The following is a 17,060-nucleotide window of genomic DNA, read 5'->3' on the forward strand; positions in this document are numbered from 1 at the left end:
TAACCTGACACCAACCACCCCGACCTCGCCTGCACCTCTCACCTCGCAGCGACATTCTCCAGAACCATACCTGACGGAGTACTGTCGCAACACTGCGCATCGCTCTTAGAGCCGCTGCGCTTTGCTTCCTTTGCGACAGCGATACACCAGAGCTACAATAACCTATCTCATACCATTCATACACGAGCATTGACGCCTTTCGACGACACGCAACGCCCACCGTGGGGTGCTTAGCTCGGTCGCGTCGGACTCACAACAAACGCGCCCACGATCAGCCAGGTAACCGCCTTAGCACCACCACCACGGAAGACATCGCACTCCACTTTACGCCCAAAACTCTACTCTCACGTACCAGGGCTCTCGTCGGCAATGTTCTACTCAGAGACACTCCTCTCAAAGACCGGGCCGCTGGCTCGCGTCTGGCTCGCTGCCAACCTCGAGCGCAAGCTGTCAAAGAGTAACATCCTGCAATCAAGCATCGAGGACAGTGTTGGCGCAATCGTTGATCAGGCCCAGGCGCCAATGGCCCTGCGGTTGAGCGGACAGCTGCTGCTGGGTGTTGTCCGCATTTACAGCAGAAAAGCACGCTACTTACTCGATGATTGCAACGAAGCTTTGATGAAAATCAAGATGGTAGGCTTCTATGCACCCAGCACGCGTTTGCTGTTCCGCTAACGCGCGATTTACTGTAGGCATTCCGCCCAGGCGCCGTGGACCTGCCCACCACCGCATCGCATGCTGTGGACCCAGCTACTCTGGTTATGCCCGATATCCTAACAGAGCTTGATTTGCTCCAGCCACTGCCGGATCCGGCTTTGCTTCTGGCAGGCCTTCCAGAAATTTCTCCAAGCCGACGCGATCCCACTCTTCTGGACTTTGACACTAGCCAGCTTATCTCCGGCAGTATCGAAGAGCCTCGCGCCGCACCGGAAGACCTTCCACAGTGGTTCGATGAAGACCTGCCATTGGATATTGAAGAGGAGATAAGCATAGAAGTCGGGCGAAGAGAAGCCCCTGCAAGGACGTTGGAGGAAGAGTATGGCATAAGTCCAAAGCCACCTGGCGCTGATGAACTCATGCTTGGCATTGAAGAAGAACCTGAAATCTCTGCCCTTCCAGAGGACACCCTTATGGGCGGCATCGAGGAGTTGGGCGCAAGACTGGAAGAGGAGGAAGCGCCGGTCATGGCTGTGCCAGCGGAGCGCCGGGAGCGGGAGACAATTTCCCCGCTATCCACGATTAGGTCAAGTGTGGAGCGCGATCTGGAGGCGACCTACCTGGAGCAAATCGCTGTTGCTGAGGCCGAGGAGGAGGCCGTTCGCCAAGCACAACGGGCTAAGCGACGCAGAGTCCTTCCAGCTGATGCCGATACCGAGATTCACCATAGCCAAATTAGAGATCAGCAGACCAACCGGGACCGCATCCTCAAGCCGGCATCGTTCCTCCCAAGAGACCCGATGCTCTTGGCACTTATGAACATGCAAAGGACCGGAGGCTTCGTCTCAAGCATTCTCGGTGATGGCCGTAGTCAAGGTTGGGCTCCAGAGTTGCGCGGCATCCTCTCGCTCGAGGTTGTGCGGCGGTCAGGCGATCTCAAGCGCAAGCGCGACGAGGGACTTCCGGAGATTGAGGCAGTAGAAGAAGAAGCACGCATAAGCCCCGAGCGCGTCCCGCAACTGGAGGTTGAACCGGAAGAGGTTGAGCTGGGCCCTGCACCAATTGAAGAGCTTGGTTTCCCCCCTCCACCAGAGGAAGAAGAGCTCGAAGCGCGTGCTGTGAGCGAAGAAGCTGCCCTCTCACCGCCACCGTACATCGAAGAATACGAGGCACCTGAGGCGGCAGGTCCAGTCGCGGTGGCCACGAGACATGCTGTACACATGCTGCGAGGGAAATTTGGACCTGAACCTGCAGAAAGTCCTGAAGAACGGGAGCGCCAGAGTATTCTCTTCCAGGAGTTGCTCCCCGAAGCTACTACCACCCGAGCGGATGCGACCAAGATGTTCTTCGAAATCCTGGTCCTGTCTACCAAGGACGCAGTCACGCTAGAGCAGCCCGCTGATATCCTTGGGGGTCCGCTACGCATCAAGGCTAAGAGGGGTCTGTGGGGCGATTGGGCAGAGGCGTCAGCCGGTGGTGAGATTGCTTCGCAAACCCAGCCGACCGGGAGTCCTGTGGCCGTGGCATAAGATCACCATCCGGGCTTCTGTATTTGTTTGGGCTGCTCGGGCTAGGGGAGTTTTCATGGAATCCTGGGGACCTGGCATTTCTGAAGTCATGCGGGAGAACGGGACATGGTACGGCATTCCTTGATTCTGGCACAACTCTTTTTGGAAGGATACCTTTCTTTGGAACGGATTGGATGCCGTTCCCCTTAGCAGCAAACGATTCTCTATTTTCGGTGGAGGGTGGAACTGCCGGGCTCTAGGCTTGGTCTTCGATCAATACCACCGATCTATTATTAAGCGATCTTCCATCATGCATTTCAGGTTCACTCTTCGAGAAATTAATCAGCAACAGCGGAGTCACGTGCCCTTCACCACCGAATGCTACATCAATATATCACCTAGCCGCATCCGCGGGGTAGTCTGCAGTACGTTGAGGTACCTTGCGCCGCTGGATTAGAGAGCTGAATGGTCAACAGTGCGTCTACAGTACTGCGTATTCTTAGCGCTCTGGGCCCATGAGTGCTTGAAGACAATGTTTGCAACACAGAAAGCCACCATGCCAGGTGGTGTACGTTCCGACGAGACAACCACAACCTCATCAGCCTTGACGTGCTCCGATGCGTTCAAAGACGACCCAAAAACTTCCAAGTTTCACATGAGATGGGAAATGCGCTCTCTCAGCGTCCGTCCATAGACGCGTCCGAAGTCCCCCTCTGGACGCGTGCCCATGAGGACAACTTTATCAAGCCTTGCATCCGCGCCATTGAGGATGAGTGATGCAAGCAAAGCTCTCTTCCCTCGCCCACTCCACACACCTTCACCTCGTTCTGGCCTATATTCGCCACAGTCGCCTGCGACTTCGTCAGATTCGGCGGATGAAGCACCTCTCCATACTGCCGCAAATGACTCTCCAACCACTAGACAACCACGAATGATATCATGGTCTGAGACGCTGCTAGGAGAAGGCATCAACCACATGAAACCTATTCTGTGTAGAGCTCTAGAATCAGTCGAGGCCGTCCAGACCTCAGTCAAGCATCATCTGGCGGAGCTTCGAACGGAGATACATCGAAACGCGCGTCGCTCAAACGATACGATCCCTCCTCCGCACAATAACCCGCACACGCAGCTACACTCAGCCTCACCTCGAAGTCGCTCGAACTCGGTACCATTCAACGTTGCACACGAGTCAAATGGAGATGATCCAGCAGTCGCAGCGTCAATACAAGACGGAGAGCACAACCAAACGAAAGAGGAGCGTAAATCTTACCAAGAAGCTACGACTGTCGTGAAACAACGTTTGAGACTGGCTGGTACAGATGAACAATCCCGCAGATGGAGCGAAAAGGGGACGTATCCGGTCGTGTCTGTAGCTGCGGATCTATATGCAGCGTCAACGATAGCGAAGCGCTTCGAGATTAAGTCTGAAGAGCCAGACTGGGAACATCATGAATCAGCCACTACGGTGGATGTCAACATTCTCTCTGAGTCTAGGCCGTGGAAAAGGAGACGATCTACCTCGACATCCTGCGAGAGGACTCTGAAAAGGCGTACTAGCGGTGTCGATGGAGACCGTCCATCCCTAATCTCCCCGCCTATGAAACTTTCCAACACAGTACTTTAACACTTACGGGAGGAGTACCAAGTCTTGAGAGGCATCTGTGATAGATAGAAGCTTCAGATCTCAGCATGTTGATTGACTGGTAGCGTTAGGGAATGATAGTTCGAGGGTAGCTGAGCGGTCTGCTTCCTCAGTAAATATTCTCTTCATTGTACCTAGGCAATACTGCCAAGGTGCCAATCAAAATGCACGACACTCTACATGCGATGTGACGTCTGAATGCCTTGCGGAAACCTCGGGCCGTTGCCTCAGATAACTTTTTTGGTGCGGTGACTCTAAGCCATTGATGCAGGAACTCTCCCGAATTTTTCGTACAAATGCATCCAACACTCTTTCATCTCAGTCGCAAATCTGTCGTGTTCGCCGTCTGGTGCCGCCGTCTCGCGCAGCACCAAACCACCACTCCAGGAGAAGGCCCATGACCTCCCAAGCATCGGGGCTCTCGCCCTCGAACGGCGAAGCACGAGACACGAAAATATTGCCAGTTGACCCTTCACAGCTGGGTCAACTTGTTATAAACGAAGAAACCGACTCCCTGCTTGACGATTGGGACATCGACTGGGCGCCCGACAACCCCTCCATCACGAACCTCAAGCTCGCCGCGCAGCAGCTACGAGACACAGATATACCCGTCGGCTTCCCCACCGAAACAGTCTACGGTCTCGGCGCAGACGCAACGCGCAGTTCTGCCGTCCGCGGCATCTACACCGCGAAGCAACGGCCCTCGGACAACCCGCTCATCGTACACATCGCGTCCCTCACGCAGCTCCGCGCGCTGCTGCGTCCCGCGACGCGCGCCAGCAACGGCACGGATCCCACCAGCAACGGCACAACCCCCACCCCCAACGGAACCACGAACGGCGCAGATACAGACGCCGACCCCATCCCCCCAATCTACCACTCCCTAATCCGCCGCTTCTGGCCCGGCCCTCTGACCCTCATCCTCCCCCTCCCGTCGCCCTCGCCCCTGGCCCCCGAAGTCACCGCCTCCCTCGCCACCTTCGGCGCCCGCATGCCACGCTCCCTCCTCGCGCTCGCCCTCATAAAACTCACCGACCGCCCGCTCGCCGCCCCCTCCGCAAACGCCTCAACGCGCCCGTCCCCGACCGCCGCCGAGCACGTGCTGCACGACCTGCAAGGCAGGATTGAGATCATATTGGATGGCGGGCCGTGCGATGTGGGCGTAGAGAGCACGGTCGTGGACGGGCTTGTAAGTCCGCCGGTTATCTTGCGGCCTGGGGGCGTGAGTGCGGAGGAGTTGAGGGAGTGTCGGGGGTGGGAGGATGTGAAGGTCGCGTATAAGGATAAGGCGGAGGAGGGTAGGGACGGAGATGGTGGACCGAGGGCGCCGGGCATGAAGTATAGGCATTATTCGCCGCGGGCGAGGGTTGTGTTATTTGAGGCGGGGACAATGCCTGGGCAAGGGGAGTTCAGTGATGCGGCTGCGCGGGTTGGGAGTGAAAGGGTTGGGGTGATCAGGACGAGGGTGTGGCCGAGGGCGTGCGGGTTGAATCTCATTTCCGTTGATGGCGTGAGCGAGAGGGACTTGGAAGAGGCGGATGGAATGGGCTTAAGAAGTGGAAAAAAGCTCACGAATTGCTCATCGACGCTGTCAGAGCATGACAAACCGATGAGAAGGGGGCTACAGAATTTACTACAAGCGGCGGCGCAGCATCGCATTCCGACTGCACAGAACGTACTGCTCAGCCTGTCCCCTGAGCGTGGTATTATTGTATCATTTAGCATCTGGGAGGTCAACTTGGGGCCGAAGACGGAGGACATTGCAAGAGGATTGTTTGCAGCGCTTAGAGAACTGGACAAGAAAGATGTGGATATCATCTTCGTCGAAGGCATCGACGACTCTGAAGGCGATGTTGCTGCTGCGGTCATGAATCGGCTGAGGAAGGCGGCGGAGGTCAAGATGCAGAGTGGAATGAAGGATATACCCTATTAGAAGCGAGACTTCGCAGTTCAGCCGATTTTGTTATAGAAGGTCCAAGTAGCACCGCTCATGCATCCGTTCCATGTCCTTGCCGCTGCTACCACCTCATCCTATTACACGTGAAACTGGCCATAGTAGTGCGGACGGCGCCCTAGTTACAGCTTGCTCACTGGCCGGACGAGCGATCTACCTTGCCGATACCATATTAGCCTTGCATCACAGCCGAAGGAATTCAAAACACCGCAAGGGGATACGCACACTGCTCGATCTCCTCCTCGCTCAGATACCTCAGCTTGTTGACGCTCGGCGAGTCACCCGTGACAATTCCCTTTGCAACCTCCACCATCTGGCCAACCTGCGTCCGGTTGTTGATGGCATACTGCGCCGTGACCGCCTTGACCCTGATGACACAGATGCGCGGGTCCTCCGGGCCGCCGTCGTGTTTACCGTCGCCGAGGTCCCCGATCCAGGCCTTGAGGTCCGGCCGGTAATACTTGCGAACTGTCTCGCGGTCGGTGTCGATGGAACTGCGGCCGCTGATGGAGGCCCATTGGCCGCTGGGGTCCAGGAAGGCGAGGTTGACGTCGTTGTCGGAGTCGAGGTCGTCGGTCTTGCCGGACTCGGTGTTGGAGTGGAAGAGGAAGGTCGTGTTGTTATCTTCCTGTGGTTGAGAGAAGGTGTGTGTTAGCATAGGGACGGGGTGGGCTTGAGGACGCGTCTTAGGGGCGGAAGCTAACAACTTGGAGTCGGGCGGTAGGATGTGGCGGGAGAGTGTGCAGTTGTTTACCTTCGCGGCGACACCCATGCACCTGCTGGCGAGAAGCCCGCTGTCGGCTATCCGCGTCGTCATCATGCAGAACTTGTGCTTGTCGACGAAGGTGGCGAGGTCCTCGATCTTCTCCTTCACGGACGTCTCCTCGCGATTCTTCTCCTTGTAAGGGTCTTCTGGCTTTGAGCCGGTGTCCGCGTTGCTGAAAGACATCTTGGAGGTGCTGCTATGGGAGTTGTGTCTTCGTGTGGTTTGTGGATGTGGTGGTGTTGTGACTGCTGCGAGAAGCCTGTAGCGCGGGGTGAGCTTGGGAAGTGACGAGGGCTTTGGCAGGTATTGGAGTGCGTGGCGTCGTAGTAGTGTAGCGGAGTTCATACTGCGTGGATGAATTGGTGATGTTGAGATGGATGGAAGACTTACTATTGAGCCTGGCTTAAGATGTCAATCGGTGTCGTCGTGTTTGTAGCGACCCATGCAACTTCTTATGTTCGATCCAGACCTTGATGACGTCCATCACCCGAAAAATGCCCCTCCCTGTGGGGTAACATTCACGGCAATTGCAATTCACCGTGGGGTGGGCTTTCACAGTCTATTCGTGCGTCATCGGAAGAGCCTCTTCCATTTTGCCGAGGATAGGGTACCTGTTTCTGGTCAAGGCTTGTGAATTGGAGAAGGCATTGAGGGCAGCTTCAACGGCAAACTTTGGGTAGAATGATATATAGTAAGTGAGTACTCTCTAACCACGTGAATGACAAAAACCGCCAGATTCCCAAATCACGACACCGCGTCCACCATTGATATGATGCTCCATTGAATACAGGAGGGTAGCCGATCACAAGACATATGTGAGGAGACACGCTAGGAGCGTTGTGAGCCTATAGCAAGTAGGATTAACGGCTGGTAACTGATGATAACGATCGTGGTGGACATAATGATGGATCTATGGCTTGATGGTTTTAGAGTATGGCGACTTTTGTCACCCTGGTGCCACCGAACTATGATGCTAGCCGGCGGTTGTATCCACATTCCGGCTTACTGGAAGGACGGCCTCTGTGCAGGAAAGCCGTCGTAAGTTCATACACGGTTGAGGTCTCCAGCAACGTTGAAGAGCTGTGACATAACGGTTGAAGGCATTGGCCTTAGAATTTATCAAGCCTAAAGCAAAGAGCGCCCGGCCTAGTATGCACATAAATAAGGAGTATGCGAGGCAGAGCGGCTGAATATTTGAATAAACACGCCAAACCGAAGGCCTAGATCTCAGTCCATCCAACAATCATCGCCAAGCTTTTAGTGATGCTGTCGAGTAACGCTTGAAGAAACAAATGAGGAACCACAGCAGACATGGACGGGATACCAACAGTGTCTATGCCTCTACCGCTTCATCTTCCTTGTCTTCGATGCTTGCCTTCTTCATGTCCTCGGCGACGTCAGCCTCGGCCTCTTTTTCCTGTGTCAACTCAGCAGTCGCAGATGCGTTGCCGTTGACAGATTGATTGGCCGCCGCAGGCTTGGTAGAAGTATCCTTGCTGCCGCTGTCCGATGGTCCGGCCGATGTATCAGATTCTAGACGGTCAATTTCCTTTTGGGCCTTGGCGATGTTCTGCAGACCCAATTAGTATAGAGAGAGGTATAGAAAGACAGAGATTCACCTCTTCTGTCTTCTTCTTCTGGTTCTGCTTCCAGTAGTCCAGCTTCTCCTTTAGCTTCTCGACAACGGGCGGAACGTCGGACTGGTTCATGGGTGGCTCAACACTCAGCTTGGCGAGCTGTTCGATAACGTCGATAGAGAGTTGGAACTTTCCACCTTCGGCCGGGGTGGACGCCGGTGAGGCGGTCTGGTTCTTCCGGCCCTTCTTCCCCTTCTTGCCACCGGTGCCAACGAAGTAGTTTTCCTCCTCCTCGCCTTTGCGTGAAAGCTTAGTGCCCTTGATGCCGCTGTCGTCCACTTCACGTTGAGCTGAGGCGGCGAATTGTCCAGGACCAGCGGCTGCTCTAGCAGGTGCAGATGACGGGTCGAAGTACCGGATAAGACCCTCGGCGGTGATGATCTCGTCATAGTACGCAAGTGCGCTAGCCTCCTCGAGCTTTTGGTCCGCGACCTGTCTCCGCTTACCAGCTTCGAAAGCCTCGCGTTCTGCACGCTGCCTGTCCTTGCGCTGGCGGTACGCCTCTTGCTCGTAGTCTCGGTAAGCCCGCCGCGCCTGGTGATAGGCATCCTTGATCTCCTTGAGTGCCATGTACTTCTTCTGTTGGTCTTCTTGGGCCTTGGTCCGCTCGTCGCGCAGAGTGTTCAGGTTCTTGTAGACCTCGTCCTGTTCCGCCTTGATCTGATCCAGCTCCGTGGTGATGGCGGTATACTTGTCACTCATAGCTCTCGCCTCAGGATCGTCCATCTCCTTGCGGATTTCGGCAATCTTCGCCTTGACATCATCAATGCCTTTCTGCGCCGCCTCAAACCCAGCGAAGCCCTTCTTCTGCTTGTTCAGCGACGAGACCTCGGCTAGGGCTTTCTTCTCGTCCACCAATTTCATGGTGCCCGTATCCACTTGCTTCTGCAGGCGCTGGATCTCGGCCTCGATCTCCTCGACATTCTTGAAGTTGACTTTGCTTCGCGCAGCCTTCTGCTCATTTATCCGAGACTTCAATTGCTCGTCTAGCTTCTTGATCTGTTCTAGCTTGCCGGTCCTAGAGGTCTTGAATCCCTGCTGCTTCTGGCGGATTTCAGCGAGCTCTGCTCGGAGTTCCTGTTGGCGCTTCGACGAAGGGGAATCCTTGTTGTTTGGGCGAGCGAGGTCAAGCTTGGCTTTTATAGCATTCTATCAAAAAACTAAGTCAGTAACGCTCGAAACAGCTGATGGTCGGCCTTGAGCCGTAGCTGTGGTGCCCTGCATAAAGATGCAGCACCCGCGGGTTGTCACATACAAGAGTGTCCTGAGATGCGCCATGCTCCCGCTCTACGCGCGCAAGGTCCTTCTTATATTGCTCCTCATCGGGCTTTTCTGGCTTGACAACCGATGTCTTCGTCTTGGATGCTGTGGGAGTGGTGGAGGAAGTGCTCATGTCTGCTGCAGACGGAGTCGCAAGGTCTGCCATTCTGAGGCGATGGAATTAAGAATCGCGGACTCTATGTAGTTCGCGGTGGAAAGGGAGTAGGGAAATCTGTAGGTCTAGGTGTGGAGAAATAAATTGGACTTTGTTCGTGAGGTTCTCTGAAAGTGATCCAGGGTTTCGATGCAGGGTTGGTTTTTGGTGCGATCTGACTCGGCAGTTTCACGCGAGCCACAGATCGCGCTTCGTCTTCCCGACCACGCCGCCATCACTTCTGAGCCACATGGGTGAAGCCATTGATCTTCCGCCTCACTCCAGAATCCTCATCTGGATAACACGTTGCGTACATGGGCTCCAGCGAATGCCAGTGAATCCAGCATGGACGTCCCAATAGCCGCCAATGTACTTGGAACCACCGGAGCGGTATGGAGCCCCTCCTGCCAGCAAGGTATCGCAATCGTTCTGATAGAAGGGAACAGATATGCTGGTCGGTTCAGGTGAGTTTGCTGGCAGTCGTACTCCCCAGTAGCTTGCCTGGATGGAGCTTATGATGCCCTCTCAGCTCATACCGCAGATCGTCATCAATTATCGGCGGCACAACACCACCGGCCTCCAGCCCTCCATGATGATGCTCTGGGCTTGGGCTGGAGTCCCACTAGGCGTTTACAACATCGTCGAGGACTTCAATGTAGCCTTGCGTATCCAGCCACAGATTCTGACGCTGTTGAGTCTGATCACCTGGATTCAATGCTTCTACTACGAAAAGGTTTGCGTCTCTTGTTTCCCCGTTCGAATACTCCAACACCATCTGCCATGGCGGCGACCTTTAGTACTCCTCGTGGCCATTTCAACACCTTCCTCCAGCTTGCGCTCTGCACTGCAACCCTCTTTTATAACCCGTTGGATATGATTATTACGTTCCTCTCGGATCTCAACGGGCTACCAAGATCCCCGCGAAATCCTTGTTTTCTATGTGACACCGCTTTACGGACATGAGTTCTCAGAACACTCCTAACACCGCGTAGCATTGGTCAGTTCTGCATGCGCTTGCCGTCGTCATACCGGTCGCTTTGGTCATGGGCGGTATCCAAGCCGCACTCATCGTTGCCTTGCGCATAGGCGACTCAAGACATGTACAATGGCCAATCACGTTGATGGCCGTGTTAGCGGCGACACTGCTTGCAGCCGGCGTCCTGCGACATTACTGGGACATCTACGTACACCGTACCGTTCGTGGCATCTCCTTCATCTTTGTAGCAATCGATGCTGCAGGCGATCTGTTCTCCCTAATCTCAGTCTTTTTTCAGCCTAAACTCGACATACTCGGCATGTTCATCTATGGCACGGAACTGATCCTGTGGATCGGAGTATTTGCGTGTGGTGGATACTACAACCTACTTCCTTGGCTCAGGAGACGGCTGGGTAAACTGGAGTCTCAGCACTCGGCTGAAGAAAATGAATATCAGGACAATCCAGGGCGAGGTACCGCTGATACCACTCGAGAAACAAACACCATAGCGTTGCATGACATGCCCTCGTCTACTTCGGTATTCCGAACCCCATCCGGCGAGATAGCAGTTATAAGAGCCAGGACAAGCGACTCAAGAAGAGTAGCCGAGGTCGATGGAGCGAGGGTGATATCGTTCGACGATTGTGGGAGTATTGTAAGAACTGCTAGCATTACGTGAGGTTGATGCCGAGTCGCGAATCGAAAGCGGCTTCAGTGCAGTCAAGATTTGGTAGTGTTGTTCATGTTAGCGATGGTGTTAATCCACGGAGGGAGCTGAGTTACTTGATTAATAGACTGGATGTTGGGACTTGAGTTCGAGCGATTCCAGCGAGTACGGGGCGCTCTTGTGAGACCCAGCAATGAAGTGTGCTAGGGGAAAGCACGGTGAAGGTATGCTTCTAAACTGATCTCATAATGGCAACTCGCCGACTTTCCTGGATCGCTTCAAAGCCGTAGATTTCTATGTGTGACCCGTCACCTCGCCACGACAACGAATGCGTGGCTGTGGTGAAGGCTTGTCGATTAGGGGTGAAGTGCTCTCGGACTGCCGTTCAAGCACTGCCGCGGCAACTCTCACAAGCAGATGCTGTCTTTCTTGTGAATGCTCGTCTAGTGAGGCAGGGCGTATCTCTTCGCTGTCCATGTCGCTCGCGCAACTTTACATCATCCTCCATGTTTTCCCAGTACCCCAGTATCATACGATTCTACATCACCACACTCTCCACAATACGCGGCACACAAAGCACTTTGCAAACTCCGCCAGCCTACAACCACGCCACCAACGCGATCAGAATCAGGATTGAGCGGAGGTGCCCGACAGCTCACAACATGAACGCGCAAGCAAAGTACGTTTGACCCGCATCGCACTCAACAGCCGCTGACGACACGGTGCAGTATACAAGACCGCTCGCCCATGGCTGACTACCATGCGCCGCCGCCATTTCCCTCATCGAATCCCACCTCACCATCGCCGCTGCGAAGAGTGAGCTTGCCACGCCCTCGCACGGAAAGCAGCGCGAGCACCCGCCAGCCGGGTCCGCCCATGAACACGCCAGATGCCCTCTCACTCGCCGGCGATACCCGCTCACTCAACCTTGACGCTGTCAACGCGGATCTCACCGAAGAGCCAGACCTCGCATATGGCGACCCAACACTTGTTCCCGAGAACACTCCGGCGACCAACACGCCAGCTAGCCATTTCCGGTTCTCCATGCCGAACCTTCCCAGCATCGACGAAGCTCTCGAGCTGCTCCCGCCACCGGTATTCTATAGCAGAGCATACTCGGACGCTGGGTCGAGCTCAATCACATCGCCACGCGCCGCTCGCCAACCTCGGGACGATCTCCTTCAACCACGCTCACCATGCACGGAACCTATCGATGAAGGTGAGCAAGGCGTCATATCAGTCGCAATTGGTTCTCCGCGCTTCGTCTCTGCGAGCACGGATGAGTCCGCAGGCTCACACAAGACAGTGCACCCTGGCTGTGTCCAACCGCCCGTCGCTCCCACTCCTGTCGATGGTGGTGTCCCCGAACACAACGACTGGCAGGAAGATATTGAACAGGACGTTGAGCGTGATCTAGCGCGTCTTGCGAACCTTGCGGAGGACGACCACCACCGCGACCCAAGCCAAAACCCCGAGCAGCACTACCGTCGCCGACTGACAGCCCTTCTAAACGGTCCAAGCCGGACATACGTCTTCGGTGACCTCGGTCCGGTCTCGGTCGCTCGTGAAGGCAGTGCTACCCCGGTCCGTTCAGATACAGTGCCTGCATCCAAATTCGAGGAACTGCAGCGGAGGGTTGATGCACTGACGAACCTGGTCGTTCAAATGACGCAGATGCAGGTGGGAGGTGCCGTCAACAGCACGGCAGCCATCAACAGCGTATCTGGAGCATCTGCCGTCGATCACAAGAATACCGATGGAGCTAGGGACTCGACCTGAGGTAGCGGGAGATGCTGACACAAAGAACGATGAGGGCAGGTTGGGAGAAGCTACTCCACATGCGGGCTTGCTTACACAGGTTTCTTTGGGCTGCATGTCGACTCTGGGAGGCGATGACTCGGCGTTGAATGAGGCTCAGGGCCTTGCTCTCAGCATTCACAGCGATCGTGGGAGACTTTCTGGTAAAAAGCTTGGGAGTTAATTTGTCTACTATTCCCACACAATTTGAAGGGTGCTGCCAGACTGCAGAGCTTGGAGGACATCGGCTGGAGCAGAGTTGCGTTGGGACTTCTCGTGTCTGGTCATCGCAAGTAGTCAGTACTTCGTAGCAAGGGTAATGGAGGTCGTTCAAGTCACGTGAAGCGCGTCTTGTTCGTGAAAAGTGCCGCAACCGGCGTCTCGCCGAAGCGCATCTCAAACCGAACCTCGAATCTCGAATGAGCAAAAGTCTACCGCGCATCACTGCAATGTCCTGAGGACTAACATACACTGTCTTTACATACTCCCTCTACAGCCTTCCCGAACCTCATGGCGGCCGCGCGTAACCAACCAACCTACGACTTCCTCACCGGCGCATCCTCACCACCGCCCGCGCCCACCTTCCGCGACTCGCTCCGCGCACCCTCCGCCGTCCGTTCCGACGCCTCGAACGAGCCACTACGCGCCCAGCTCCGAACACTCCAGTACGAACTCGACTCGCTAAAACAAGACCGCGACCTCACAGCCCTCCAGCACCAAAAGGAGCTCCGCGACGTGCAAACAAAAGCCGAGGCGGACTTCCGACGCGCGCAGCTCGCGGAAGCTAGCAGCCATGCCGCAGTCGCCAAGTACGATGCGCTGGCGCGCGAGCTGCAGGAAACGCAGGATCGGTGTGCGAATGAGCGGCTGGAGCTGGAGCGGAGGGGAAGGACGCTGCAGGAGGAGAATAGAGCGCTGAGGGAGGAGGTGGAGGATGTGAGGAGTGAGCTGCTGGCGCAGGAGAGGGGGAGCAAGAGGAGGGTCGAGGAGCTGGAGACGAGGCATACGGCGTTGCAGGCGAGCTTTGAGGCGATGAAGGAGGATTCAGAGGGGAAGGTTGAGGCGCTGGCTGAGACGCAGCAGAGGTTGGTGCAGAGGGAAGCGGAGAATGCGCAGTTGGAGAGCGAGGTCTTGAGGCTTAAGGCGCAGGATGGAGAGTCGGAAACGCTAGCGGTTGTTAAGAGGCAGCTGTCGGAGCAGGTGGCGCACATTAGGAAGCTGGAATCAACGAACAGGGAGCAGATTGCGGAGCTTAGGCAGTACCGCAAGAGCCAGAAGAGTATAGAAGTTGTCGAGGAGGAGAAGAGGGTCTTGGAGAGTAGAGTCCGGATGATGGACGATCTGCGGAAACAGCTGAGCGAAGCACAGCTGCAGAGGCAGATTCTCGAAGACGAGCGTAAATCGTGGACCACATATCTGCAGACCGAATCATCGGCAGAGGGAGAACTGCATTTCGAGTCCCCTGAGGAATTGGCAAGGGCTTTCATCCAAGAGCGTTTAGAGACCGCTTCATTGCTTGAACGGTTAGGGGCGCTGCAGCCGGAGCTGAGCGTCAAAGACGACAATATCCAGACATTGGAGGATGAAAAGGCTAAACTACAGGCCGAACTAGAGAAGCTCCGCTCTACGGGAGGCGGCGCCGACAGCAAAGTGCGGGCAAGACTGGAACGGCAGAGGGCTCTAGCGGTCAAGGAAGTCGAGTACCTCCGGGAGCAACTCAAGATCTTCGACACCGAAGAGAGCGAGTTCAAGCCTGAAAGCTTCGACGAGCAAAAGTCTGCGCGCATCCGGGAGTTGGAAGACATGGTCGACGCCTATCGCAAAGAAGTCCAGACTTTGCAATCCGAGCTCTCCACCGTCACAGAAGAGCTCGCGAAGAAGCAGCAGCAAGACCCAACCACCACAGGCAGCAAGCGCCGCCGCGATTCCGACTCCGATACTAACGAGCGGCTGGGCGAGCTACGCCGCAAGAACCGCCAGCTTCAAGACACCATCTCCGCGCTACAGACGCGCAACGCCCTCCTCGATAAAGAGCTCGCAGCCCTCCAATCCCAGCTCTCATCTCTGAAATCCGCCTCCCGCACCCGCATCCTCGAACTCCGCTCCAACCCCACCGCCAACGCCGAGGCACTCAAGGCGAGCACGCTCAATGCCCTCCGGGAGGAAAACAGAGCGCTCCTCTCGCAGCTCGAGAACCGCCACTCTGGCCAACCAGACGACACCCCCCTCGTCCCCGCCGCAACCCTCACCGTCCTCCGCAACGAGCTCTCCGCCATGGCCCTCGAAGTCGCCTCCAAAGAAAAACGCATGCTGCGCCTCAAGCAGATCTGGTCTGCCAAGTCCGCCGAGTTTCGCGAGGCTGTGGCGTCCATACTCGGCTACAAGATGGACTTTATGCCGAACGGGCGGGTGCGCGTGACCAGTGTGTTCTATCCGGGCGAGGAGGAGGGCGAGAACAGCATCGTGTTTGATGGCGAGAACGGCACGATGAAGGTGTCGGGAGGGCCGAAGAGCGAGTTTGCGGGCGAGATCAGGGAACTCATCGAGTTCTGGGTCGAGGGGCGGAAGGATATTCCGTGCTTCTTGGCGGCGATGACGTTGGAGTTTTATGAGAGGTTTACGAGGGTACCGAAGGGGTAATCCAGAGACAAGGTTCTTCGAGGAGGAGGAGGAGGAGGGTAGCTCTTGCATCACAATAGTCATCTATCGACAATATTCTGAGCCGTCGCATCAGACATCCCCAATATTAGAAATCTCCAAGCCGCAAACGCAGCAGAACGGCCTCTCCCTCTCTCTTCGCTCAATCCTCAACCTCTGCCCCCTGCACCAACCCCTCAATCCTCACCTTCCCCACCTTCACCCCCTCGGGACTTGGCCACCCGCCCCCCGGATTATACACCACCTCCTCGAACCACGTCACAGGAGCCAGCAGCAGCGCTCCCAGGACCGAGAACAGCGTCGCCATGATCTGCCACGCCCAGACGACCAGCACGCCGCCGGGCCAGAAGAAGCGCACGAACTGGTCGACCTGGTAGAGGTCGTTTTGGGAGGTGATGTAGTAGCGGCCGTCCGCCTTCGCGCGCACGAGCTGGAGCACGGTCACGAGGGTCACCGGGGCGGAGTAGAAGGGGATGAGCCAGATGCGGAAGATCTGAGAGAGGTGGACGTAGAGGCGGAGGTTTGCTTCGTCGAAGGCTATGCGCGCGCGCGCCACATGCTCACTTAGCTGGTGGTTTCCCCTGAAGCCCTAGCGGCTTGAGAGACGTGGAGTGGAGCGCAAGGCGGGGGCACGACGCACCCACAGAATGCACCTCCAGTTCTATCCGCGGACTCATGATCTTGTACCACCGGTAAATAGCGCGCACCAGCAGCCGCGAGTTCGCGAACCTCCCCGTCCGCACAAACGGGTGCGTGAACGAGGCGTCGCGCGTGAAATACGTCTCGATCGTTGCGCGCTGCTCCGACGGCCGGCTCTGCGTCAGGCGGTGGATTATCGACGGGATTTCCTTGACTGGCAGTTTCTCGGTGTTAGCGGTTGGGTTAGGGGAGGGTGGGTGAGAGGCGCATGGAGGCGAGGTACCTGGGTCTTCCATTTTCGGGGTGGTAGATGAATTACGGTGTTGGGAATTGGATACTAGCGCTGGAAGCGGAGGTCATCCAACTTCAATTGCATGGGCTCTGAGGATGAGCTGCGTTTGCAAGGCAGGTCGGGAAGGGGCATGTTGGGCGCCCATTGACTGCTTGAGCTGTGCGCATGAAGCTGCAGTCAAGGTTGCGCTGATGTCACGCATCGCGCATTGCTCGGATGCACGTGACGTGAAGAGCGCGGGTAGACCACTCCAGGCCATTGAGCTGAGTAGGCAGGCCTTCGATGGCTTCGTTGTGAGCTGACACGGAATGATAGGAGGTTCGCACATTCAATGTGAGAGTAGGCACTTTTGTCTTCTGTACACTGGCTCGCCTCTAGTTCCGCCAGAGGGAATATACCGAGTCGAGATAGTAGTAAATGGCAAAAAAACGTTCGCACGTCCAAACCGCTCAA

The 17,060-nt window shown here is 56.0% G+C and overlaps 8 protein-coding genes across 8 annotated transcripts; 5 read left to right on the forward strand and 3 right to left on the reverse strand.

Moving 5' to 3' along the window:
- Window positions 1–369: 369 nt before the first annotated feature.
- On the forward strand, window positions 370–2,186 carry W97_03054 (uncharacterized protein; the record flags this gene model as incomplete). Its single annotated transcript, XM_007780953.1, has 2 exons — window positions 370–633; window positions 693–2,186. The coding sequence occupies 2 exons, from the start codon at window positions 370–372 to the stop codon at window positions 2,184–2,186; spliced, it is 1,758 nt and encodes a 585-aa protein (XP_007779143.1).
- Window positions 2,187–4,204: 2,018 nt separating this feature from the next.
- Window positions 4,205–5,740, forward strand: W97_03055 (uncharacterized protein; the record flags this gene model as incomplete). Its single annotated transcript, XM_007780954.1, has 1 exon — window positions 4,205–5,740. The coding sequence occupies one exon, from the start codon at window positions 4,205–4,207 to the stop codon at window positions 5,738–5,740; it is 1,536 nt and encodes a 511-aa protein (XP_007779144.1).
- A 220-nt stretch (window positions 5,741–5,960) lies between these two features.
- On the reverse strand, window positions 5,961–6,710 carry W97_03056 (uncharacterized protein; the record flags this gene model as incomplete). Its single annotated transcript, XM_007780955.1, has 2 exons — window positions 5,961–6,389; window positions 6,516–6,710. 2 exons carry the CDS (start codon window positions 6,708–6,710, stop codon window positions 5,961–5,963), a joined length of 624 nt encoding a protein of 207 aa, XP_007779145.1.
- Window positions 6,711–7,860: 1,150 nt separating this feature from the next.
- Window positions 7,861–9,590, reverse strand: W97_03057 (uncharacterized protein; the record flags this gene model as incomplete). The annotated part of the gene is made up of 3 exons (XM_007780956.1): window positions 7,861–8,097; window positions 8,147–9,313; window positions 9,420–9,590. 3 exons carry the CDS (start codon window positions 9,588–9,590, stop codon window positions 7,861–7,863), a joined length of 1,575 nt encoding a protein of 524 aa, XP_007779146.1.
- Window positions 9,591–10,167: 577 nt separating this feature from the next.
- Window positions 10,168–11,233, forward strand: W97_03058 (uncharacterized protein; the record flags this gene model as incomplete). The annotated part of the gene is made up of 2 exons (XM_007780957.1): window positions 10,168–10,311; window positions 10,571–11,233. 2 exons carry the CDS (start codon window positions 10,168–10,170, stop codon window positions 11,231–11,233), a joined length of 807 nt encoding a protein of 268 aa, XP_007779147.1.
- A 650-nt stretch (window positions 11,234–11,883) lies between these two features.
- W97_03059 (uncharacterized protein) lies at window positions 11,884–13,000 on the forward strand (the record flags this gene model as incomplete). The annotated part of the gene is made up of 2 exons (XM_007780958.1): window positions 11,884–11,900; window positions 11,950–13,000. The coding sequence occupies 2 exons, from the start codon at window positions 11,884–11,886 to the stop codon at window positions 12,998–13,000; spliced, it is 1,068 nt and encodes a 355-aa protein (XP_007779148.1).
- Window positions 13,001–13,528: 528 nt separating this feature from the next.
- Window positions 13,529–15,658, forward strand: W97_03060 (uncharacterized protein; the record flags this gene model as incomplete). The annotated part of the gene is made up of 1 exon (XM_007780959.1): window positions 13,529–15,658. The coding sequence occupies one exon, from the start codon at window positions 13,529–13,531 to the stop codon at window positions 15,656–15,658; it is 2,130 nt and encodes a 709-aa protein (XP_007779149.1).
- Window positions 15,659–15,818: 160 nt separating this feature from the next.
- On the reverse strand, window positions 15,819–16,611 carry W97_03061 (uncharacterized protein; the record flags this gene model as incomplete). Its single annotated transcript, XM_007780960.1, has 2 exons — window positions 15,819–16,265; window positions 16,321–16,611. The coding sequence occupies 2 exons, from the start codon at window positions 16,609–16,611 to the stop codon at window positions 15,819–15,821; spliced, it is 738 nt and encodes a 245-aa protein (XP_007779150.1).
- Window positions 16,612–17,060: the final 449 nt, after the last annotated feature.

This window comes from Coniosporium apollinis, assembly GCF_000281105.1.
Source record: "Coniosporium apollinis CBS 100218 chromosome Unknown supercont1.12, whole genome shotgun sequence".
In the NCBI taxonomy this organism is placed as follows: Eukaryota; Fungi; Ascomycota; class Dothideomycetes; genus Coniosporium; species Coniosporium apollinis.